The sequence below is a fragment of the Falco rusticolus genome, chromosome 2, assembly GCF_015220075.1.
Source record: "Falco rusticolus isolate bFalRus1 chromosome 2, bFalRus1.pri, whole genome shotgun sequence".
Taxonomy (NCBI): domain Eukaryota; kingdom Metazoa; phylum Chordata; class Aves; order Falconiformes; family Falconidae; genus Falco; species Falco rusticolus.
In genome coordinates, this window is record NC_051188.1 from 15,632,334 (window position 1) to 15,658,594 (window position 26,261).

General features: G+C 34.7%; 1 protein-coding gene across 2 annotated transcripts in view; it reads left to right on the forward strand.

Moving 5' to 3' along the window:
• The window catches only part of DYNC2H1 (dynein cytoplasmic 2 heavy chain 1), a 176,490-nt gene that overhangs the window by 973 nt on the left and 149,256 nt on the right, over window positions 1-26,261 (forward strand). For both annotated transcript variants that reach the window (XM_037375820.1, XM_037375819.1), the window contains exons 2-27: window positions 949-1,128; window positions 2,134-2,269; window positions 2,588-2,706; window positions 3,278-3,422; window positions 4,195-4,427; window positions 4,689-4,823; window positions 4,919-5,032; window positions 5,227-5,338; window positions 5,522-5,646; window positions 7,435-7,610; window positions 8,992-9,187; window positions 10,373-10,468; window positions 12,264-12,416; window positions 12,527-12,625; window positions 14,673-14,812; window positions 14,904-15,132; window positions 15,599-15,726; window positions 16,997-17,112; window positions 18,371-18,498; window positions 21,833-21,982; window positions 22,754-22,959; window positions 23,857-24,012; window positions 24,104-24,218; window positions 24,615-24,785; window positions 24,972-25,354; window positions 26,119-26,251. In XM_037375820.1, the coding sequence (XP_037231717.1) occupies window positions 949-1,128; window positions 2,134-2,269; window positions 2,588-2,706; window positions 3,278-3,422; window positions 4,195-4,427; window positions 4,689-4,823; window positions 4,919-5,032; window positions 5,227-5,338; window positions 5,522-5,646; window positions 7,435-7,610; window positions 8,992-9,187; window positions 10,373-10,468; window positions 12,264-12,416; window positions 12,527-12,625; window positions 14,673-14,812; window positions 14,904-15,132; window positions 15,599-15,726; window positions 16,997-17,112; window positions 18,371-18,498; window positions 21,833-21,982; window positions 22,754-22,959; window positions 23,857-24,012; window positions 24,104-24,218; window positions 24,615-24,785; window positions 24,972-25,354; window positions 26,119-26,251 (4,074 nt within the window). The remainder of the gene's footprint in view (window positions 1-948; window positions 1,129-2,133; window positions 2,270-2,587; window positions 2,707-3,277; window positions 3,423-4,194; window positions 4,428-4,688; window positions 4,824-4,918; window positions 5,033-5,226; window positions 5,339-5,521; window positions 5,647-7,434; window positions 7,611-8,991; window positions 9,188-10,372; window positions 10,469-12,263; window positions 12,417-12,526; window positions 12,626-14,672; window positions 14,813-14,903; window positions 15,133-15,598; window positions 15,727-16,996; window positions 17,113-18,370; window positions 18,499-21,832; window positions 21,983-22,753; window positions 22,960-23,856; window positions 24,013-24,103; window positions 24,219-24,614; window positions 24,786-24,971; window positions 25,355-26,118; window positions 26,252-26,261) is intronic.

Genomic DNA, 26,261 nt, shown 5'->3' on the forward strand with positions numbered 1-26,261 from the left:
TTGGGGTGTGCTGCTAAGCCACTCTCTAACATGCAAAGCCACCATCAGCAGCTGTGGGAAAAATGCATATGGGGGCTATAATGTGTACCTGTTGTCTCAGTGAAACAATGTAGGCATTGGGCTAAAGTCTGGATAAAAAAGTAATTCTGATACCATCCAGTGAAACTGAAAGCTTTCTTTACTAGCCCTCTGTTCCTTTTAATAGGGAAAAAAAGATCACAGATGTTTACAATTGCACCTAATTTGGGATTTCAGCTAGTGTATCTTTTTGCTGTTATTTTATCAAATGTTTAATAATGTTCTCCTGTTTTATGAATTCTCCTCAGCCACAAATAGTTTAAATTATATGATTGATTTAATGTCAGTTTTTGGAAATTTACCCATAAGTTGGACTTTGAAGAAAACAAGAGTCGTGTTACAACTTATGATTTCAGTGATGAAGCAGCATGCCTTTCTCTGTGCTTGAGAAATTTACGAATTGCAGTAGAGTTATGTATTTACAGACTCAGGAGAACAATAATGAATATTTGGAAAAATATTCCCAAGGTTATGTAGCATAAAAATGCAATAAAAAAAGAGAGACTTCATGCTTAGTTTTCTCTAGGCACAAGATGGAGTTTCTGGTTTGTCCCCAGAAAGTGGTAAGTGAAGTTTTCAAAATCAAAACAGTGCAAGTAGTTATGGTGTGTACAGATATTTATAATGAAAAAGCCATTACGTATTTGATGTTGGAATTCAGGTTCCTATGAACTTAGGAATGAGTATAATAAATGTTTTCATTTTCTGTGCAAATTAGATACTACCAGAATTTTATCAGAGCCCATAGGGAGTGACATATTTTATTTTTTTTTTAATGAAAATAATTTGTGTAAATGGTGTACATAAATTCAGTATAATATTCAGTCAATGAAGTTTTCTAAACAAATCCTGTCTTCTTGATTATTACAGATTGAAGTGATTGAAGCTACTGAATCAAAGAATAATGTGTTGGTGTTCTTTAAGCTGCGACCTGATGTAATTACTGAAGATAATCTTCATAGTAATATTCTTGTGTCATCTATGCTAGATTCACCAATTAACACCCTTTATCAAGCTGTACGACAAGTTTTTGCACCAGTATTACTGAAGGTGAGCAATATACCGGTTTAAATGTTCTGTAGTTTTATATTGAAACACTGAAATTCTATAGTGTGTTAACTATTCTGAGATAAATATTTTATGTTTTTAAAATAAAATATTTTAAGAGCTTAAATAATAGATGGTAGTTCTAATTTCTAAGTTAAAGAAGGTACTTCACCTCCTATCATTAAGGATGGGACGAGGAATCTAGTCATACATATGTCTGAACTAGAAATGTGGAATACACCACTGGGCAGTGGTGGTTAATGGAGACACCATCTCCTTACCTCCTTTCCACCAGTAATTCCCATCTTGAGTGGTTTTCTTATTTTAGATATTTTTATTTTACACACACATATATATATACACATTGATATATGCATAGGTCTGTACAATGAAAACTTTGATTCTTTAATGTGTGGCAGATGGATGTGCTAGACTCTAGATTTATTTATACAGCTACATTTTTCATAGGTTTGCTTTTTTTCAATGTTCTGAGTCTGTTCTGTTAAAGAATATATTTCCCTTGTGGGTTTTGTTGTCAAAACCAACAACTATGGCTGTATTACATAAACTGAAAAAGCAGGGTTTCAGCATTTTAAGTATTTTTAGTATCTTTTATGTCATAATATCAATAAAATAATTTCAGAAAAACATGATCACTTCTAATATTTGATTCCAACAATTTCCAGATTCTACTTTAGAAGTAGATTTCAAATTTAACTTAAAAGAATTCATTAATAAAGAATTTTGAACACATTTTCAGAGTGCCTTTATAGACCAAACAACGGACTTTTGAGTTCGTGCTAAATTTTTTTTACAGTATTATTCTGAATTAAGTAAAAAAAAAATGAAGTCCTTTTCCTTGACTTCAAGAAAAATTGTTACGTTGTCCCGCTGTGTGGTTGGTTACTGCCACTAATCTAAATAATTTTTTGTTTTTTTAAGATTAGTGGGAGGAAAACGATAGTCTTTCTATCCTGTGACTGACAGTTTTTGAAACTTTCATTGCAGGATGAGAGATGGAGTAAAACATTGGATCCCAAACTCCAGAAACTTTTAAGTGAGCTTGAAGCTGGCTTGAGTACTGTTCTCAGAAGATCAGATCCTAATTACACAGGAACAAAATTCAGTGAAGATGATGTACGAGGTTTGTTTTGCAGTTACATCTTTCACAGTTAATTTTAAATTAGGAATAAATAATTTGTTTCCACGTTTTCAGTCTTCATTATTCCAGTGACTGCAGAGTGTGAAACTGAACAGGTTGTGGTGAGTAGATTGGAATCAGTGATGCTAAACTGTGGTCTCTTGGTATGAACTTGGCCCTCCATCTAGGCAGACTCAGAAGTTGAAGGATAGTTGCATAATGATATAGTAAAAATTTTCTTTAGGAGGTATGTTCTGACTGAAAATATTTTGTGACCATTTGTGTATTTCATATTTAAACATTTCCCATTATTATTTGCAGCTATACTTACACCAACAGATGAATTTCAGTTCTGGATAGAATGTGCTCATCATGGAAGTAAATGGTGTACTAAAGAGAGAGCTGCTCATTTTAAAGACCTATTTGAGGACATTGCAAAAGTATGTTTTCTTTTGTGTGATTAGTGATGTATTTGTAAACTAGTAAAAATACTCATGAAATATATGTCAGCATATGTACACTTTTTTCAAATATTTAAATATTTAGGGTGTTTTTTTTTAGGCAGAATTTTACTTTAAATGACATTCATGTAGTTTCTAGTGACAATGGTGGAGGTGAATGCCAGCATTTAATTGGGAGCAGATTTAATCATTGAATACTAAGAGCTGCTGCAGAAATACAACAGTATGCTACAGTTTGTGAACTAGAAATTGACTCATAAAATCATATAAAGGAAAACTGAAAATGAAGATGGATAATAACGAATGCTATCATGCAAAATTTTTGGCACCTGTAAAGTTCTTGCTTTAATAGCACTTCAGATATCAATGCATCCTTGACATGAATAAACGTATGCAAATGCTTGTTTTTTGAAAGGATTATGCCACGTTCTGTTAAGCAAGAAACTTAGGAAAGTTTAGGAAACTATAGCAATTGCCAGCTTCAGAAAAGTATAAATGTTTCTACAATACTAGTTGCAAAGTTACTGTATTAAGGATATTTTTTTCCTAGGATTATTACAACTTGGATAGTCTCTCATTATTTGAAGTTGTGGATTTGGTGGAGACTACTAAGGATACTGTTGATGGTGTGTGGAGACAAACAGAACATGATCCTTATTCACAGCCACGCATGCATAATCTCTTGGATGTAATAGGTAAACCTTTATGCAGTTTTTATGAAATAAACAGTTGAGAAAAAGTAGAATGATCCTTGAGCAGAGATCTTCTTCCTCCTAAAGGCACCAGTGATAACCTAAAGCATTAAGATGCTTTCCTCTTGTAATTATGTTCCATCAGTATTATTTCCCTTATAGTATCCAATAATTCAGTCAGTTCTGGTAGATGCCTGCACACGTGCTTTACTTGGGAAGATGATAATTAATAACACTAAGATGGACCTTTCAGTCTGTGGTCTGGATTTGTCTAGCTTCTGTTTGACTCCTTGTCTTTCTCTGGCAGAAGAAAATTTATTTACATAACCCCCCACTTGAAGGTTGATTCAATCTATGTGGAAGCGAGAGCAGGAGATGCGGAGAGGTTGCTTCTCGTTCTCTCAACAGCAGTCCCACGTTCTGGGACAGGCATCAAGCAGTGAGTTTATCTGCTGCTGCCAGATGTGGCTGTGCATGAGGGGAAGGATTGCTGGGAGCAGCCAGCTACTGCTATTATTGCTGGTGCTTTTGTGTGGATGCCAGAATCCAAATCCATCAGCTTCTGATGTTAGACCAACCTCAGTTTAACTTGGAGATGTTTAAGAGATTTGTTGAATCTGAAACAAAATCATCAGTTACTGATACATTTGTGCGGTTTGAAATCAAGACATTACACTAATTTTTTAAAAATGTGTTTGGAATATGGTGTATTGTTTAAAGGAGTTATTTTAAACAAACATAACATACTGCTTTTGGATACTTTTTTGTTTTCTAGGTGGTTCATTAGGTAGATATGTTCAGAGAAAATTAGCAGCTTTGAATCTGTGGGAAGATGCTTTTCACAGTGTTAAAGAAAATCTAAAGGCTGGCATCTTGATTTGTGAGCAATGGGTGTCAGCTTGTGAATACCTAACTGGACAACTGTGGCAACATTATACTCTACATCCATGGAAAAATGAAAAATATTTCCCCGAATCGTTAGCCAGACTTGGCAAACGACTTGATGAGGTAGAGATTTGAATTGTAAGTTTTTATTTCATTAGACACAGAATTAAACTGCATCGTTTTAAGGTAAAAAAGGGAATTAAAACACTTTCATAGCCTTTTATAGAGTCAAATAGTGTTCCATAATCCATGTTTGCTTGAGCCTTTCAAAAGTTTATTGTAAAAAGGGGAGGAATGGGATGTGCCACTTGTGCTTTTTGCATCTATATATAAGTTTTATGTAAAAAATATGTTGGATATATAACATATTTTTTTCTGTTATAGGTGTTAACTGTTAGAACACTGCATGAAAAACTTACATTCTTTTTGCCAGCTGGAGAACAAAATGCTTTACATCTTGCCCAAGTGTTTGAACCCTTTGCTGGCCTAAATCCTGTACACTATAATCCTTACACAGAGGTATAATGTTTATTTTTAATTTATTCATTCTTTCTGTGACTTTTTATGGTTTGTATGGATAGTCCTAAACTAACATACGGACTCATTATTTCTAGCCATTATGGAAAGCAGCAGTCTCTCAGTATGAAAGAATTATTGCACCAGCGGAACAAAAAATAGCAAGCAAAATGAAGAAATTTATTTCAGAAATTCACGACAATCCTCAGCAGGTATGGATATTTTTGTAGTCTGAAAGCTTTCCTAAAGAATTTTAAGTAAAGAATTTTAAGTAGTTGGTTTAGAACACAGGAATAACTACTTGGGGCCAAAGACAGCACTTCTGAACAGCACTAACAAGCAGTGTCAGAACATGTTTAATTTTTTTTCAGGAAAAAGAGATAACTTTTTAAACTTCAAATTCCAGCTTCTTCAAACATTCCAGAAGTATAAGGAACTGATAAAGCATCCAAATATAAGCAAAGAATTGCTTTTTGAAAGGGAAACACTGCTAGCAAGACTTCAAGATTATGTCAAAGGTAAAAATGGATTTAGAAGTATTTAATTAATTTTTTTATATTAGAATATTATTTTGTATTAGAATTCTTTATTTACTTTTAGAATTATGTTAATATTCCTAGTATATTCTTATAAGTACAATAATGATTTTAAGCTTGTTCTACTAGATTTCTGGTCTAACATGAATCTTTTGCTTTTGTTAGACAATCGGACAGACTTTGAAACTCGATGCCATGGTGTTCCTGGTGATGTTTCTGGACCGCTGGCAGCCAAAAACCTTTCTGAAGTTGTCAATAATATTGTATGGGTACGGCAGCTGGAGCTGAAGGTAACGGATTTTGTTACTGTTTAGACACAGTATAATCATGGAATGTAAAACATGGTACTCGAGATTTTTGTGGGCAGTTCTCCACAGAAAAATAGTGGACTTCCCAAGAGTCCTATAAGCAAGATTCCTTGTCAGTGGTGCCTCTTGCTAAGTTGAATTTTATTAACTGACCCAGAAGACAGTCTTTTTGTAATACACTGAACTGCGTGCTTGTATGAATTAATTTTTTTTAAAAAAGCAAACAAACAAAACACCAGAATTCTGAGAGGATGTTTTAATAAATTTTACCTTCCAGTTTGCATTTCAAAATTATGAACGCATAGAATGGTTTGGGTTGGAAGGGACATTAAAGATCATCCTAATTCCAACCTCCCTGCCACGGGCAGGGACACCTTCCACCAGACCAGGTTGCTCACAGCCCATCCAGCCTGGCCTTGAGCACTGCCAGGGATGGGGCAGCCACAGCTGCTCTGGGCAACCTGTGCCAGTGTTTTGCAACCCTCACAGTAAAGAATTTTTTCCGCATATCTAAGCTAAATCTATTCTCTTTTAGATTAAAACCATTACCCCTTGTCCTATTGCAACATACTTTACTACAAAGTCTGTCCCCACCTGTCTTATAAATCCCCGTTAGGCACTGTCAGGCTGCTGTAAGGTCTCCCTGGAGCCTTCTCTTCTCCAGGCTGAACAACCCCAACTCTCTCAGCCTGGCTTCATAGGAGAGGTGCTCCAGCCTCTGATCATCTTATTAGCCCTCCTCTGGGCTTCTTAAATTGTATTTAAGATTTAAAGATAGCCAGATTCTGACATCCTAATTCTCGCTTGTTATTACTGAGCTGTGTAGTATGCCCTTGACATTAAAGGGACTCTGGCAGTACTTTTTTGAGTCAGTGTCTGCCAGGGAATTTACTACAGAGACTGTAGTAATAGTTAATGTCAAACAATTTTGAGTTCTTTTACAACAGAATGAGTTTAAAACATATTTGACTCTATTTTAACTTATGTTAGTTGCTTTAGTTTGCATTTATGCTTCAGTTGGAAACCCTGGAATTCTTTTTGGAAAGTATTGACTAGTGAAAAGTAAAATGTTTTCTGTAAACATAAGCGCCATTTACAATAACTGTAGATTTGAATGAGAATAGAAGGTACTTTCCCAGAATAACTGTTAGCCCAGTATTTTTTTATCTGCATTCACCTGTGATTTGCAGAAATCTCAAGGGCCCATTTCAGCTGAATGTGAGGGAGTGTGGCGGTGTTAACGTGTCCTGCAGAGAGAACAGCTGCAGCGCAGGTTTCACAATTCTTTCTTCTGCTGGGTCTGCTGAAGGCTTAGAGAGCAGTTCAGTTCAGCTGTTGTGTGTCAGTTAGGTGTCTCCTTAAGACTGTGCTAAATTTTTAATTGCTCTCAAATCTCCACTGATTGTATTGACTAGGATTTTGATTAATTTGTCCACATGTGGGTGTGAAATCCCATTTGAAATGCCTTTGAGTGTTGGCATTGGATCTTATAGATATAACAACGGGCACATGGGAGATCTGTATCTTTATGGAGATTAAAGACCAGGTGGGATGCTCTGGGGTATCATAATACTGGTGGACAACTTATTCAGACTCAATTTACTATAATACGAAGTTGGACATCTGGATTAACTTCTTCCCCCCCCCCCCCCCCCCCCCCCATTTTTTAATCCTGCTTGGATGTTTTGTAATACTGATTTTTATTGTGGTGATTTTTCTTCTCTGATTGAATACGGGGAAGTTAAGCTTTTCTTTGTGATTGTGTTTAAGGTGGATGATGCTGTCAAGCTGGCAGAGGCTCTTTTGTCTGACTTGCCTGGATTTCAAACTTTTCATCGAAGTGCAGATTCTTTTCTGGAACAGTTGAAAATATATGAACAAGACCAATTTGATGATTGGTCTAGGAATATCCAGTCAGAATTATCAAATCCCAAGTCAGGACTTTGGTAAGTACATTCTTGTTTAAGTAATGTTTACGCTGAAATCTGTAGTGTGTTATTGAATAGAATTTGACGAAAGAAAAAAATTTACAGAGTTGAGACTGAGTGGAGAAACAAAATGGAAGAGTTTAGTATAATTTCATCATCCTGCCAGGCTTGGTTGATAAGGTGAGGTGTACAGGACAGTGTTAGTAAGTCATCTTGCAGTTTCTATTAACACCTGGAATGAAAGACATGTTTGGTTTGCATGTTTTCACTAGTTGTTATCCATTGTAATAGTCATAATGTCTAGAAACCAGTTGAGATTAGAGTACAGCTGTGGTATACAGATGGGACATGTAGAGTAACAAATGAACTGTTAATTATAAGAAATGCTGCAGTCTAAATAAAGCAGGTGAAAGAAGGCTAAGAAAACCAATTTAAACCTCATGAATTGTGTTCCCCAAAATAATGAAATTACTTTAAGGGCTATTAAAATATATCTTAAGAATTATTTTTCCTAATTTAATGGCCACATAGCTTCAGTCTGCATCTCCGAGTGTTGCAAACTTTCTTTGGAAAAAAGTTTGTCCGAGTTTTAGAGGATGCAGGAGTTGATAGTTATGTGTAAGCTTTTATTTTGTGAAAAACACTAGACTGTAAGAAATAAGCAGATTCGGCACTCCAATATACAATAGGCATCTAATTTCTTAGTACCATAGAATTTTATCATTTATCGTTTAAAAGATGTGAAGAGAGTAATTAATAGGAAAATAAAATAGGTAGTTCACTGCAAAGGGCAATGCAATGGATATGGGAACTAGAAAAAGATGAGAAAAAAGTGAAAAAATGAGTAAAGCTGAAGTTTTTATGAAAGAAGCCTAGAAGGATGGTGGTAGAAGCATTACTACAGTAGGGAAAAAATATTGGAGTAAAATCTAAAAGATAGGCTGATGTTTTCGTTAGCATCTGATTGTGTATACCAAAATGTTCCACTGTTCCGAGTCCTGGTTCTTGGACTGATTCCCTCAGAGAATTTCTTCCCTTTGCAGTGCTGAAGGCTAGGGCCTGTAAAGTGCCTGCGTGAGAGAGTATGATGGATTCAGCGTATTTGAGAAATACTGCCTAGCTGTGAGTTACATGTTAACTGTTGTAACAAGCCAGAAAACACTTTGTGAGAAAACCAGTAGGCATTATTCATTTCTTCTCGTTGTCACTGGCTTTGAATTAAGTAAAAGGTTACTGGAATAATTTCTGAGTAAATTAAAACATTAATGAACATAGAAAAACTTAATAGAAGGACAATGAGGTTTTTACAAGTGTTTATTATAGTATTATAAAATGCACCTAAAGAAAGGATCAATATCAAATTATATTAATTAATATGTTTTATTTGATTTTGGTTTAGCATCCAAGATAATAGTCCTGTAATGGAGTTGGATCACATTTCTGGAACATTGAACATACTTTATTCAGATCGTTTAGTGACTCTCCTAAGAGAAGTACGCCAGCTATCAGCGCTTGGTTTTGCTATACCAGCTAAAATACAGCATGTTGCAAACACTGCACAAAAGTTCTGTAAGCAGGCGGTCATCCTCAAACAGGTATAAGATTAAATGCCATGATAACTTCCTGTTCTGACTTACCAGTTTTAGTAGTAGAACTTTTCTAGACTGTTATCTTTTCTGACTGTGTGGTTAAGCTTTTTGCTGTGTTTGTCTGTACGAAAGTGACTTGTTTCTTGAACAAATTAGCTAAGTCCTTAAAACAGAAGTAAAGAAATGCTTTGCAATTTTGGAAGGTGTCTTTTGAAACCAAATGAATTGTGGTATTAAAGCCATGTGAAGGTATTGTATGAATATACAAAAATAAGACAATTAATTGATTGATTCCTGGTTTTAGTCTCAGTTTCTGATTATTATAACTGAATGAAAATGTCATAAAATGGACCAGCTTTTTTTCACCTTTGCTAGTTTTCAATTTAGAATAATAAGTATTTTAATGGAAGTGTGGTTTTGGTTATTTGGGGATTACTTTTAGATAGGACTTAATGCTGCATAAGTTTTTATTTGGCTTATATTTCAGGTGAAAGACAATGTCAAGTTTTCTTCTGTTAGTCTAAGATGCAACAATAGATATGTTTATATTGATAAAAATTCTTATGTAGATACACAGGCTTAATTCAGTTTCACATTGAGGTGTCATTGGTATCTCGGATATCTGCACAGCTAAGGCAGAGATGACACAAGACCTACAAGATAGCCATGCATCTGGATCATTGACAGGTGCCAAAGTGGAAACCTTACTTATCTCAAAAGGCACTAGATGTCTATATATGGACAACTAAACAGAGTTGTAGGGTATCCCTTTTACACCAGCTGCCAATCTGGAAGTAGGCAGATGTTTTTTAGATCTTGTGTCATATCCTGGTGGATGTCGTAGATACTTGAAGGCCTCTGAAATGGCACTAGATGTCTACATTTGCATAAAATAGTGAAAGTGTTCCACTTATAATAAATTATTGACTGAACCTAATTCACTTAAGGTGAAGTATAATCACCTGAAATGTGTAAGTAGCCATCTGTTTTGCCATTAGTATTCATCACTACAAGAAAATGGGATCACGTTAGCGTTACATAGGTACTTTATCTTTGTAAACATTTTACTAGTGTAGTTAATTCTCATTTCTTAATGGTATTGATTGGGCAATACTTTCAGAAATATCCTGCATTACATTTATTGGCCTATAAATATTTTTATCTGTTACTTTAATCTCTCCACTTTTACAGGTGGCGCATTTTTATAATTCTATCGATCAACAAATGATTGAAAGTCAGAAACCAATGATGTTACAATCTGCTTTAGCATTTGAACAGATAATTAAGGTGAAAGAATTCCCTTCTCTTTGTATTTTGAGTTCTAAGGATACTTGTGCATATTCTGTGCTGCTTTTTCTGTATTTATTGCTGAACTTTTTACCTGCAGCCTTCCCGTACAAGTAATAGCATCTGTTTAATTAGCATCTAATGAAATCCATAGGCTTGCTTTTTTTTTTTAATATGTTGTCATCTAAACAGCTGCTTACTCATTTTTACTTTGGATATTAGAGTAATATGCTCTCTCAGGGATTATTTTTAGTCTTTGAACTGAAACTTGAACCACAGCATGGTCAATTCTTTAATAGTTGGGAAAATAACTCCTGTATCAATGGTTCTAAATAGTATTATTTTGGTCTATTTTAGTAAAAATATCATATACTTTATTCTGGAGATAAATTAGTATTAAGGAATGGTTTCACTGTTTTGCTATGGATTTTATAATTATCTTGAATACTTCTAATTCATGTTTTGGGCAGGTTGAAAGCAGATTGTTTCTGTTTTAGGTTAAGAACAAAGAATCTGTGGATCTACCTGATTATTGGTCTATGTCTGCAGTTTGTTACAGAGGGTTGATGATCAGACATAATATAGTTGCTCTGAGAAGAGTTGTTTTGGGTTTTTTTTTTTTGCAATTGCTAGGAATTTCATTATACTTATAGAAATTTTAGAGTCTTTTAAGGAATTTAGAGCAATTTATTTTCATTTTTCTCCTTTGAAGGGGCAATATGAACTTAAAAATGATAGTACTATCTACAGTTTTTTAATACTTTATCTCTTTTTCTGTCTGGAGAAACATTTATATAATGAATTTCAGTTTATTGGTTTCGATCAGTTTGAAGCACTCCATCCTCTTCCAACACCCTTACAATGTGAGAATCATAACATGTCTATAAAATCTGTACTGGGCAATAAAATGATGCCTCCAGAGCAAGCATTACAGAAACAATTGGAAATTCACTCCTGAGAACCATTTTGCAAGATGGAATATAGGAGCAGGGCTGAAAGAAAGGGATGTTTGGGGTTGGGATTACTTCAAACAGAATGGTGGAGACTCAAGACCAAACTGTAGGTTCAAAAATGTCCTGGCAAAAGTTCCCAAATTGTCTTTTAAATTTTTCTTGGGCTGGCTGCAGATTATGCCACAGGTTCCTTTAGTGTGCAGACTCTAAGACAGTGATGGTGCAGAAATGTTCAAAACCACAACGTAATCTCCTATTTGATATGATTTCTGCCCTACATCTTTTAGAATAGGTCCAGCTGTGGAACTTCAGATGCTTTTGCCTTCTGATTTTCTGCTGTAAACTTAGCAAAATGCATAAACCCCCCAGAATCTTGATAAAAAGCTCAGAGAAATGGAACTGCCCGAAGTTGCTGATGAGTCAATATTTCACAGTATAATTAAAAAAAAATTATTTCATTTTAAACAGGCGAAGTTGGATAGCAATTGTAAGCGTCACATTTTGGGTTTTGGTCTGTGCAGGCCAAAGAGGAAGGGAGGAGTTTAAGGTGTCATCCTAGCTTGAGGTATCTTTTTATGTGTGTGGGGCAGGAGTCTCAACGTCAGTGAATTTATTTCAAGCTCTGTTAAGAGTCTGGCATTAATCCTTTCCCAGTGTGTCGCTGTAGCTATAATATGCCATCTGTGACTTGCCACATTATTATGTCTCTAGTGCAGTAGTGAGAGGCAGGTACTCTATTTTTACTAGGAGTAAAACCATATTTCTCCTATTATTGTGTCCTGTATGCTAGCCGGTGGGCTGTATTTGTCATAAAATCTTACAAAGTTTGTATGTTTTTCAAGCATTCAAAATCTGGTCCTGGAGGAAAAGCTCAAATAACATGGGAGAATCCTAGAGAACTGGAAGCTTATATCCAAAAACTCCAAGCTGCTGCTGAACGGCTTTCCACTGAAAATAGAAAACTAAGGAAGTGGCACACAAATTTCATCGAAAAGGTATGTTTTCCAGGTGAAACTGAAATCACGTCTCTTATAGCTTACTTTACCCTTTCTTTCATTTAAGTGGTGATAAATATGTTTATTATCCTTTAAAATTCTTCTGACAGGTTGTATCGCTCATGAATATTGATCTACTTCGACAGCAGCAGCGTTGGAAGGATGGACTCCAGGAGCTCAGAACTGGTTTTGCGAGCCTCGAGTCACAGGCAGGTTTTCACGATCATATTGCAGACTGTGTACATTTGACTTTTCAACAGTAATCAAGATTTGAGACTGAAACATAGCACGATTGAATTAATTTTCATTAAGGAATTACTAGGTAGCTCAGGAGAACTGACTGTGTACTAGATGATGCCAGATGTGAGGTAAAACCTCAGATGAGGATAAAAAGGATAATTTTTTTAATGACATAGTAGTAATGGGGGAACAACAGTTGGTCAGATGACAGGGGTTAGATGAAGAAATGGGAAAACCGTAGGTCATGTATATCAGTTGTGTCTGAGCCATTAATGCAAGGTAGAATAAAGGAATTGGTACAGACGTGAGTGATCCCCAGGCAGAATAGAACATACGTATAAAATCTAGAATTAAGATGCATTTCTGCCTAAAGTAATTTAAAAGCCACATTTTTATTTGTTCACTTTTTTACTGTCAACTTTTAGAATAGTATCACAGAATTGTTTAAGTTGGAAAAGACTCTTAAGATCATTGGGTAAGATGAAAAAGATTTTGATTAAAAATATCATCTTATTGAATTAACTAGGTGATCTTGCTATCACCTAAGCTATTTTGAGTTAGCATTCAAGTCAGTTTAATTTTTTCTATAGCCTTCAGCAATAATGGTCAAATAAACAGTCAAATAAATGCAGTATTTTTTCTGTATTTTTCTTGCAATTTTTTCCATTTTCTGAAGATAATATGGGTAATAAGTGAGTGCATAGATTTAGCTTTAGGTTTGTAATTTCTTTTGAAATGTAGTCTGCAAATTTTTATCTTGAAGTCAGTATACTTTGTCAAAATTAATAGTCTATATTAGCTTTAACATCTGGTTGAAAATTGTTTTGGTACTACAGAATATTTTATGAGGAAAATTAACTAAATTCTATTCAGTCACTTTTTTTTTTTTTTACCCTTGAATAAAAGAGATAAAACTTAACCAAGTGTATCCTGTTTTTACCATCCAAAATTACAAGATGGTGTAGTCTTACTGCTACTGTTATCAAGATTTTACATATTTCTTTAAGAACCCTATTTATAATTGTCTTAAGGCTTAATTGAGACAATTTCAGGTTTTCTTCATCTCTGGAATCTTTCTGTTGAAAGAGTTCCTCTGGCGAGCCTTGAATTGTAGGGCAGACCTTGAACTGTGTAGCTTCCTGAAGCAACCCTGGACCACCTCCAAATCTCTGGCTGAAAAATCTCTATCCGATTACATAAGATGAGAGCCTAATAAGCTGGAAGTTTCCAATTTCTTTACCTTTTGTTGCCCTTTTGGAAATCCCTGGATGGCTTAGAAGTGACCATTTACAGGCTTGAGTGTTATGGTACGGCTTTACATATTCTTACAGCGCAATGTAGCAGATTCCAATGAAAAGCTGAATTCCTTAAGATAAAATCTTATATCTACTTATTAGTTAATGTTGATCTGTGGAAACACACAAGAATTTTCTGAAATACTCTTTTAAAAGGTAGCTTATATATTATAAGAAAACAAAGGGTATGATACAGGTTTAGATCTGTCATTCAGCCAGCTCTGTATCTTATTTCTAGCAGAGTCTCGTGCATTGCAGAGTAACCTTGAAGAATCTCATAGTAAATCAATAGGTAATGAATTTCAGTGAATTTCTTATGCTGAACTGCCATAGAGACTGGGTTGATTTGAATATTTTTCTTTTATTCCTATATTAATTTGAAATAAATAATAGCTCTAGATCTTCTTAATATTCAAACTGGTCATAGAATCACAGAATATCTTGAGTTAGGAGGGACCCAAAAGGATCATCAAGTCCAACTTGTTGCTTCTCACAGGACTACTTAAAACTAAACCATATGACTAAGAGCGTTGTCCAGATGCTCCTTGAACTCTGGCAGGCTTGGTGCCTTGACCACTTCCTTGTGGAACCTGTTCCAGCGATGTGTGGTACTTCGTTGAACTTTACTAAAATCCTGGTTTTCAGGCATTGTACTGTGCTCAGTTCCAGCTTATAGTTTGAGGAATAAAATAAAATAAAAATAAACATTGTTAAATTTTAGGGTTTCAAATCATGTGATATGAAAGCTTGGAGACAGCACTGGAACCATCAACTTTACAAAGCTCTGGAGCATCAATATCAAATGGGCTTAGAAGCACTCAATGAAAATTTACCAGAAATAAATATTGATCTAACATTCAAGTAAGATATTTTCTTTTTTCCTATTAAGAAAATATTCTGGCTCAGATTACATTCAAATAATAGGTTTTGTATGATTTGTTTCACTTTTTAGGCAAGGCCGGTTGCAATTCAGACCTCCTTTTGAAGAAGTACGAGCTAGATATTACAGAGAAATGAAGAGATTCATTTCCATTCCAAATCAGTTTAGGGGTGTAAGTGAAGCAGAGGAAGAGTCTATATTCACTCATATGACTGAAAGAAATGCAAATGGATTTCTGACTGCTTTCAGTAAAGCAGAGGATTTGTTCAGAAGGCTGACAGACGTTTCTAATCTGTTCAAGGTATTTTCAATACTTGACTCATGCTTTTTTTTTCCCCCCATAGATTTGTATCAGTTTAGGCTTCAGACATTCTAGAAGTAACTAAACAGTGACATTTGTGCTTTATTGTCCTTTTTTGCAAGGCATATAAGCAAAAGCTTAGTAAGTCCATTCACATTAAGCCAACCACTTAAGCACATACCTAACTTGAATCATATGTACAGTTCCCATTGAAACTTAGAATCTAAACTACAGTATTAGAGCTGTTTTTTTACTCTTATTCAATATCTGTTTTGATTATCCTTAAATGTATGAATATGTCAAATCATTTTATATCTCCTGATTTTTGCACTAAGATAATCTGTAGGTAATTGTAGGAGCACAAGTAGGAGCACAAAAGTTAGAGAATATAGCTTGAAGACATTATTATAGTTTTTTAGTCTGGAAAATATTTCTTTTCCATGAAATCAAAAATAATGTTGAAAAGGAATGGATCGTAATTGGCCAAGTAGATGTTGATACTCTGGTGAAGACAAATCTTTCTAGCAAACAGGACTGGGAAAAAAACTTCAAAGCATTAAAAATGAGAGGGAAAGAAGCAGAACGCCTTCCAAGGTATAGTGTAATTCTATTCTTTTGTTTGAATAATGTATTCTACCTGATACTTTAAAGGTAAAAGTAAAATAGAAATACTCAAAGAAATACTTTTATGTGGAGATACAGATAGAATTTGAAGTGGTTTTAAACTATTGATGTACTTTTTAAATGTTTAGATTTTTGTTTTTCAGTTTTATTTCTAGATGCTTATTCCCTTTCATCTGCACAGCCTTCTCTGAAAACTTCATTTCTTCCTTTTTATATGATGGGGAAACCCCCTCAAAATTTAGGGCTGATTCTGAAATACTACAAAACACGGTGATATTTTAACAATTCTTTTAGCTAAGTCCTGTATATCTGGAGTATATGTGGCATTTAGGAACAGATTTAGTAAATATTCATACATTAAATAATTCCTGTATTGAAATATTTGATTACTTCTTACAACTTATAGTTTAAGATATGCTACCTTAGCTTTAATTCTTACAGATATTCACATGAAATTTAGTATATTGTGTGGTTAGAGTTCTCAAATGAAACTGATAGGAATCAATGTTCAGAACAAGGAAGAGGTGACATTTCATGCAGGAGGATGGACTGGTAGAGCTTGTTGGCTAAGTGATGTTCTGAGAACTACAGATTTTCGTGAGTTCAGGGACAGGCTGGGGTGAACAGAAATTGGCTGACGTGTCTTATAGCCAGGAATCACACGTGGCTATGAAGTGGCCAGGAGGTGAAAATAATTGGTGTTGAGGGAGGATACTCAGGAAAGTATCAAATAAGGTAGCCCTTTTTTTGGTGTTCTTTAGGTATCTACTTATGGTCACTGTGAGATATTAGATATGGGGCCTTGAAACGACTCACTATAGCTTTTCTTATCTTCTTAGGGCTATTGAAGCTTGGATTGCTAAATACTCATGGAAATTAGAGATTTAAAGACATGACTGTACAAAGAATTAAAATATTTTCTACTTAAGTATAGAAATACTCCTTTTGAATTCAGTGACATTGGTTATATAAAATCAAGCAATTTTCTAATTATTTGAAGGAGCAGAGCAGAGACCTTAGTCTCCACAAAACTGCATATGTATGCAGTGGTTATAATTATTTCAATACTGTGAGTAATTTTCCCAATAAAACCTTACTTTTATTTGTAGCATTATGAGGGGGTTTGTGTCTTACTAGTTTACCCTGATTTTGTAGCCTATAGATATATGTAGATCTTGGAGATATTGACACCTAAGTGTACTACTGAATATTTGCTATTTTTTAATCTTTTGTCTTGAAGCACCATCAAGATAGATTGTATAACTGTTAATTGCAATCCTGTGAAAAATGTAGTTGATGATTTCATCCAGAAGTTGTATGACGTTCTTGTCATTTCTTTGAGAAAATCTATTCAAGGTAAATAATTTTAATGAGTATTATTTTTTTGTTTCTGTTGTAGTTGGGGACATTTCTGTTAATGTAAATACTCCTTTTAAGAAATGTTTTACTCTTGGGCACAGTGAGCTGCAGAAATCACCATGCAGAGAAAGTAATCTGTTACTATTTTTCACAACAGGCCTAACCTAAGATCCCTTGATGTCCATATGCATCTTTCCCATTCACTTATTCTGGCCACATCTGTTCCAGTTGTAGAATACATATGAACATTATTCTTTTTTCTTTTGTCTGAAATAAAAATACTTTATTATTTCAGGGAGGAAAATTCCTTTAATGTTTGAGGGAGGCAAATGTCTTGGGCATTTGAGGGTAATGGAAGGAGGCATCATGAAATATAATTTAAAAATATTATTTGGTTTTTATTTCACAAATTGAAATACTTCATGAAGAGTCTTAAATAATTTAGAGTTATTCCATAGAGTTACTTGTCACTTAGATTGTCAAAATACAGAGTATTAAAGAGTGCAAATTATTTCCCTATTTTTGGGTGTATATATTTCTGTATCTGGAGCAGGTAGGCAAAATGGAGTAAGGTGTAGATGATGAGAAGTACCAGTGCTTTGTGCTTTAAATGTAACGATCAGCACAGGAAACACAGAACAGGAATTGTGCAGGAAGTGAATTATTTCCATAGCCTGAAAGATTGTTTCCTGGAAGATGTATTATTCCCTGGAATTGTACAGCTCCTTTCTCAGTACCAAAAAGATGTACCTTGGTAGGAAAATACATCATTATACCTTAATCAGGCTTTTGTTTGGGAATCTTTTCAATATTTAAAGCAAGGTGGCTTTAGTTAGTCAGTTTCTTAAAAAAAACCCAAACAAAACCAACAAAAGAAACTTCATACCCAAACCCCCAAAGCAACTTTAACATCTTGGTTTTCTCCATTTACCCAAAAAAGACCTACATATACAGATTTTGAAAGTGTATAAATAAATACCTTGAGTATTTATGTTTAATTCTCAGAAGGGGCTCTTATACTTGTAGTCTAAATCATACACTGAATAGAGTGAATTACATTAAAAAAGCTACATGTAAATACAAACGTGCAGGTTTTTTTGAAGCAGCATATAAGATTGGGGTCTGCAATTTTTTAAGCAAATGCTTTGTGCATATTGTCATATGTTATGACAATGTTGTATCGCAGTACATTTGTGATTTGTACATTTATTCAAATATTTTCTCGATGATAACTTTGTTTTCCATCTTTATATAGCTCACCTAAGTGATGTTTCTTCATTTCTCACTGATGCCATGGAAACACTAGTGATTAGGCCCCAGACTGTGGAGGAAATAGCAGCAGACAATGTAAAATATTTAAACCTACATGAACGAAAAGAAGGGGTAAGATACTATTTCATCATATCCAGAAAAACAGCTATCAAAAAATGTAATTCCTTTTTAGTATGGAAACTGATATTTAATATAACTAGTTTAGAACATGCAGTGGCCATATAGGGTTAGCACAGTGTTTTGTATCCAGCAGTAGAATAAAGTGGGTGTCTAGGGGAAAATATAAAATCAGAGTAGCATATCTGATGCTTTCCCACACTTCTAGCCTCCAACCAGAATGTTTTTGAGTTTTATGTCGTTCCTGAGCCTATAGTAACACTTGGTGGATTTCTCTTCCACAATCTTACCTTGTTTCCTCTTGAAAGCAAATACATTTGACATGCAGAATATCTTCTGGTAAAGTGTAGATTGATTTCATGTTACATGAAGGACTCCCTCCTTTTATTTTTTCACCTCTTACACACCATCTGTTAACTTTACGCCATTTAAGTCTTACATTGGAAGAGATATGGACCAATCAGCCCCTATTCTTCTTAGGTGGGTCCTGTATCAGCCATCTCTTTTCTAAATTGAGGAGTTTTACTTCACCTAATATTTCCTTATACATAAGCCCACTCAGAACTGTGATCATCCTTGTTGCTCTTAAGTAAGTCTTTTCTAGTTTTGTAATAATCTTTTGCGGTGGGACGAACGGAATTTTGTACAATTTTTAAGATACAAACAAACCATTGATTTATATGATGAAATATCAGTATTATCTCTTTTATTCTCTTTTTGATCCTTGTGACTTCTAACATTTGATTTACTTTCTACTGCTCACGTTAAGCCGGCATTTTTGTAAAACTGGCTGTTGTAACCCCAAGCTATCAGTCCTGAGCTCCAGCTGTTACCTCAGAACTCAACTTGTATGTGTGAAATTTATTTTTTCACATAGATGTCACTTCATGGTTATCTACTTGAATTTTGTTTGTCACCAGTATTGTCAGTCACTATTTCTTCTAAGTTCATTCTGCAGTTCTTCATAGGTGAACTGTTTTAATGCCTGGAATAACAGTATCATCGGTAAACTTTGTCATCTCACAGCTTACTCTCCATTTCCAACTCTTTTATAAACACCTTGAGCAGTTCAGCATGGTACCTACAGAACTCCATGGGTGACCTTTTCCTATTGCAGGAACTGGTAATTTCCTCCTATCTCTGTTTTCTATTTTGTATCTCATTAATTATTTCTGCAAGGACCTTTGTTCTTATCTCAAGGTTACTAGATTTCATTAAAAGCCTTTGGTGAGGGTTTGTTTTAAAAGCTTTTTGGAATCCAAATTGGAATATATAATTTTAATTTCCTTCATCCATACCCTTACTGATGCCTTTAAAGAACTCTGATTCTACAGAATTGTGGAATTCTACAAAAGCCCTATTAACTCCTCCCAACCAGACACTATTTATGCAGAAAAGAATTCAGTTGTAAACGAATGCATCTGAGTTTGGGTGTATATGTGCACATCTGCAGTGTGTGTGCTGTTAATACACTCAGTAGAAGTCTGGTTCAGTTGCTCACAGATGCAGTTCTAGAGTCCCAGAGATGTATATTCAACATCCACAGAAAACTGGCAGACCTAACAGAGAAGTTCTGGGAGGCCTCGACCTTTCCAGTTGCAACTGGAGGCCAGGCAAGTGCTCTAGGGCATCTCAAATGACCCTAGACAGGGTTTGTGAGAAACTGAATCCAGTTCTGAGTGAATGCAATCAACTGTAGCCTAGAGCAGTCCGTTTCACCCTAAAGTAGATACCTTGTGGCTGATTCTCCTGAGCTGATTTCTTAGCTCAGTTAAGAGCTTACTGTAGTTGTTTATACATAGGTGTCTGCTGTTTTGGGGGTGTCCTGGCATGTCTGAGAGCTCCATACAAGAGCTGGCTGCTATGACACAGGACACGTGTAACACCCACTCTTTTGGGATGGTGGATATAAGGCAGATGGGATAGAGTAGGGGATCTCAAGTAATGATGGAAGCCTCTGTCATTAAATGACTGAGACCTTGGTTTCAACGATCCTCTTTGGTGATAATGGAGTTTTAGATGCCTACTTGATAAGCCCATGTACAGACATCTAGTTTTATCTTTATCTTTCATGTCATTTATCAAACAGTTTCACTGTTTGGCTGCTGACTCAGGAAGGACTGTGTTAGTTTGGGTATAAGTACATTTTGTAGCAACTCTTGGAGAATTGTTAGATGTTGAAGAGAGTTAATTCTCTATAACTTACTGAACAGTATCTCGCCTTAGCATTAGTGCCTGTTTTCACCTCTTAATTTTTAAAGGAAAACATACATAACAGGACATTTTGGTAAATGTGTAAAACTGTATGTGTTTATTTCAGTTTCTTCTGACTTACAGAGTTTAAAAGAGTTGTTTTTAAAAAAAAATAGGTTGATTTGGTATGTGGGAAAAAACCTGGATTTTTTCCCCATTATCAGGTAAAAAAAAAGTGCTCTTTCATGTGAATAAAATTTCTGTTTATTTGAAGTGTCTCTATTCCTACTTTTTGTTATTCTGTATTTTTGTGGGTTAACCCTGGTAGGCAGCTAAGTATCGCACAGCTGTTTGCTCACTTCCTCACTCATTTGAACAGCCTCCCCCACCCCTGATGGGACAGGAGAAGAGGAGGGGAAGCGTGAAAGCGAGAAACTTCATGGATTGATATCAAAGTAGTTCAATAAGTGAAGTAAGAGAGAAAGAAAATATAGAACATGGATTGACTGATACCCTGGCTGTTCCTGAAGAAAAGATGTCTAATCTACCGAAACCCCACTCTACCCCATTTTATTGCTAAGCATGTCATTATGTGGCATGGAATATATCTACCTGGCTGTGTCCCCTTTCAACTTCATGCACACCCCCAATCTATTCACTGAGGATGGGCGGGGGGAAGCACTGATGCTGTGCAAACACTGTTCAGCAACAGGTGAAACATTAGTGTGTTGTCAGTATTGGTTTTGTCACAGATCCAAAACATAGCACCATATGAGCTGCTATGAAGAAAATTAAGTCCATCCCAGCCAGACCCAGCACACATACATACATATTTCCTTAATTCAGTTCTGCTGCTGTTCTTGATTCTGATTGTGGATTTCTGCAATATATAAAGAGACACTTATCTGTTTCATAGTAAACATTCACTTGTCAGGATCAAGATTTAGAATTTCTTTAAATACCTCAGATATTATTTTTTCTAGTGTTTTAATATTAAACAGTATTAAAAAAGCAGCTGTATATAAGCATATAAGCTGTGCATACAGAGTTGATTCTAATGTATTTGTTTGTAGTTTGGGTAAACAGGATTTGCTGAATTTTTACATACACATATCTTTAATCTGTTTGAATTTAGATTTTCCTCCTGTTTCAAGAGGCTGAAGATAAAAACAAGCTTTTGCGAACTGTGGCTGGTGCAGGCTTGGACACTATCAGTAACCTAAAAGCTACATGGGATAAATTTGAATTAATGATGGAAAGCCATCAGCTTATGATTACAGAACAGGTAACAATGAAAGCTTAATACTTTACCTAAAAATTTTGAGATTATTTTGAATAGGTCTGGAGAAATACGTTTTCCTTAGATTAAATAGATTCCTAAGTGTTCTTAGTTCAGTGTTAACACCAATGATACTGAGTTGAGGGAGGTCCCTTAAAGGAAGAATACTTGAACTGTTTAGAGGGTAACTAGGTGAAACTTCAGTTGAACTGATGCTGAAGTGAATGTTACGTTATTGTACTTTTGTCTCAAACAATTTCTTGGTGAGAGATAGCTTAATGAATGCAGTGGTTAACTGAGGAAAACAGGGTAACAGTTAAAAAGTAGCATTTTTATTACTTTATCATATTTTTAGTATTGATGTTTGTTTTCTTTTCATAGAACTTTATTGAACTATGTGCAGTCCTGTAATTCCAGTCCATAGGCAAATTGCTGAACTAATTTGCAGTTCTACTGAAGATATCAGTATGCTACATAGATATAACAATTTTTCTATGTGCCATAAGGTGCAGGCTAAATGAGTAGCATGTGCCAAATGAACAGGTCTTAAATACCAGCATATTTAAAAAACCCAAAGTGCCCCTTTTAAAAAAAACAAGAACAACAGAATAAAGATGAACTGGTTTTTAGGGTATTACACAAGAAGTTTTTTGAGTTTGATTTTGATCAAGTTGTAGTTACCAAGTTCTGATCAAGTTTTAAGTTGCTACTTTGATTTCGATCATAGTTGTAGTTACAAACCGTTGAAAGGATTTAATTTTAAGTCTTACTTTACAGATTGAAATGATGAAGGGGAATGTGATTTCACGTATTAATATATATCTTCAAGACCTGGAAAAGTTTAAAGCTCGTTGGGATCAGCTAAAGCCAAGTGATGATGTCATTGAAACAGATGATCAAGATGTGCTTGAGAAAAGTGCTCAGATCATAAAGGAAAAAAAGAAAGAATTTGATGAACTTGAAACGGTGAAAGAAAAGCTCATGTATGCATGTTTATTTCCCTGTATACACTTTTAATTAATGTATTGATCTTTTGCAGCAACAGTGTCTCAGAAAATGTTAACTATTTTTTATCACGACAGATAATATAAGAAATTTCATTTTATTCATATTATATGTTTTTCATGTCCTTTTTATTGATTTTATGTAACACGAATTTCTATAGTGAAGTTTTTCTATAATTTCTTGGAATGAAAAACTGGAGAAATCTCTTAGACTTTCATGTAAAGGGAGTCTGTACGCTAAGGGCTTGGCTTGATTCTCACTTCTGAAATTCTCACTAACAGAAGGTTTGAGAATACTTGTCCAAGAAGAGGGAGTTATTACTTCAATCCTCTTGTAACTTAAGAGGGCAAGAGCTGAGGTCTGCCATTTCTTGAGTAAGTGTTCCCTATGATGGACTGTTGTGCAAAAGAAAAGGATTTTTGCTCTGTGTGCCTATTTTCAGTTTATTGTAAATCTTGAGTGGACAAAATTTTCTGTTTAAATTCTTAGCTTGGCACTTAAATATGATAGTAAATAAAATCAGCATATTCTTTCCACTAACAGGAAGAAACAATCAATTAAAAAATATTTTCTTTCACGTTTTGTTTTTGGGGGCATAAAGTAATGCACTTTTCTCATAAATGAGAAAGAAATGAAAGTTTATGGAAAATAGTTATGAATATTGGAGAAGATTGCTGTGTAGGAGAGTTATTTGTCATATTCCTTTATTATTTCTATTCAAGAAGGATGCTATAAGGAAATAGCATTTGGCAGTAATGTTTTTTAATGAAACTAATGGCTTTTCTTAAAAAAAATAATTATTTCCATGTGATAACATCTTTTAAACCATAAAAGCATAATAATGTAATGTATAATACAGTGATCTTTTTATTCAGTGAAGAATGCCTTCATTTTAAATTGGAAGAGCCTGACTTCTCATTGTCTGAAGTTGTACGTCAGGATATTAAGAGTTGTGCAGAAGTCTGGGCATTGTATGAAGAGTTTCATCAAGGTTTTCAGGAAAAAGCCAAAGAAGACTGGATTACTTTTAGGTATGATTTTATTATTTTATTTTTCATCAACGTATATGTGAGGTTGTAGTACTGTGTTATTGTGACCTTTTTATATTTGATTTTCATGTAGGAGTAAAACATACCTATTTGAAGAATTTTTGTTTAACTGGCATGACAAAATAAGGAAGATGGAAGAACATACTGTAATGACAGTAAAGTTGCAAAAAGAAGTGGACAAATATAAAGTAAGATGCTAGCTACAAAGAACGGTACAAAACAAAAAATATTTTGGTATTACTGGGTAATATACTTCATTCTGTAACTCATTGTTCAATTCTTGTAATAAAATCAGTTATGATTTAACAAAATATCTTCTGATACTGTTTGGAACATTTCACTACTGAGAACCTTTTAGTTCCTTACAGTGAACAGGAGGGTCATTACAGTTTACACAGACACACATTTAGCAAAGAATTTTCCTCAGAGTTATATTCCTAAATATTAAATGCAGCCATTGAAAAATACGTGCTGTAGTTTAAGAATGTAAATTTTTGTTTTGTTTGAATAGCATGTCGCTCTATGCTCAAACAGTACAGTTTTCATAAAGACTAGATGGATTCACATATGCGTTTTTCCTATAGATGATAATCCCACTCCTAAAATATATTAGAGGAGAACATCTTTCTTCAGACCATTGGCTGGATCTCTTTCGTCTTCTGGGTCTTCCCCGAGGCACTACACTTGAGGGTTTGTTATTTGGAGATCTGCTAAAAGTGTCAGATGCCATTATAGAAAAAGCAATGGAACTTAAGGTATGAATCATTTAAAATAAAGGTACTATATTTTATTTTGTGGTGTATTTTTTGTAGTATGTTTTGTTCTGAATGCATTTTTATATTTTTATCACTATAGAAATAGAATTTATGTCATATTTTTGAATGGAAATTTTATTGCAAGCTCTGTAGTTTCAAGTTAAATCTATTTATGTTTTTAAATAGGATTTGAATTGTCAGGCCCAAGGTGAAGTCACAATCAGAGAAGCATTACGTGAGCTTGAACTCTGGGGAGTTGGAGCTGTCTTTACATTAACAGATTATGAAGACAGCCAGGGCAAGACACACAGGCTTATTAAAGACTGGAAGGACATAGTCAACCAAGTTGGAGATCATCGCTGTCTTCTACAGTCCCTCAAGGACTCTCCCTATTACAAAGGTTTTGAAGATAAAGTGTCCATCTGGGAGAAAAAGCTAGCTGAGTTGGATGAGTATCTGCAGAATTTAAACCAAATTCAGAGGAAATGGGTCTACTTGGAACCAATATTTGGTCGTGGAGCTCTGCCCAAAGAACAGGCTCGTTTTAACAGGGTTGATGAAGACTTTAGGTTAGTGTTATGGAATGCGACTTATTTTTTGTAATAGCTTTGAGCCATATAAGCTAGAACATTCTTCAGGGTGAAAATGTATGGAACAATTTAAGTATGATGAAGGTCAGCAGCAGAAATTCAATAGACAGAGATGTGTGGCAGTGACATATGTCTGAATAAAGGTGGTAATGTAGGTTTCATTTAATGGAGTACATGTGAATAAGGGGTATTTTATGGAGTACATGTGAATCACATGAAATGTCAAAGATCACAAGGCAGGCAAACACAAGATCAATCTTGTCAACAGAAGCTGAGGTGATGAAATTGTGTTTTCAAGAATCATTTCTTGTTGAAGACAAGCACTTTGTTCACTAAGAAGGTGCACAGATGGACTTTTGGGAGAATTAGATAGTTTATTTGATTCAAACAAGTCAAGGAGATAAAAAAGGATGGGTTTTTTGAACTGTAGAAAGATATGTACCATTATCTGTCTTAATTTCAGTTAAAATAACTTCTTAAAAGGAAATAAAAGTAAAGAATGGCATTGTCTTGGTTTTGGGTAGAGAAATTTTATCAAACAGTTGTTATAAAATTACATTGGAGAGACATTGATACAAATTCTGAAATGTTTCATCATTAATACTGAAAACTGAAAGTTATATATCAGTTATTTATATGACTTCCCTGTCCTTTAATTTTTATTTACGTAACTACTTGTATATCATACTCAGATTACAATTGTAGTTTTTTTTTATGAATGATTCCATATTTTTTCTGTCAAGATCCATTATGTTGGATATCAAGAGTGACAATAGGATAACGTCACTGAATGCCCGGACAGGAATAAGAAGTACCTTAACTACTATACTTGACCAGCTTCAGAGATGTCAGAGATCTTTGAATGAGTTTTTGGAGGTACAGTTGA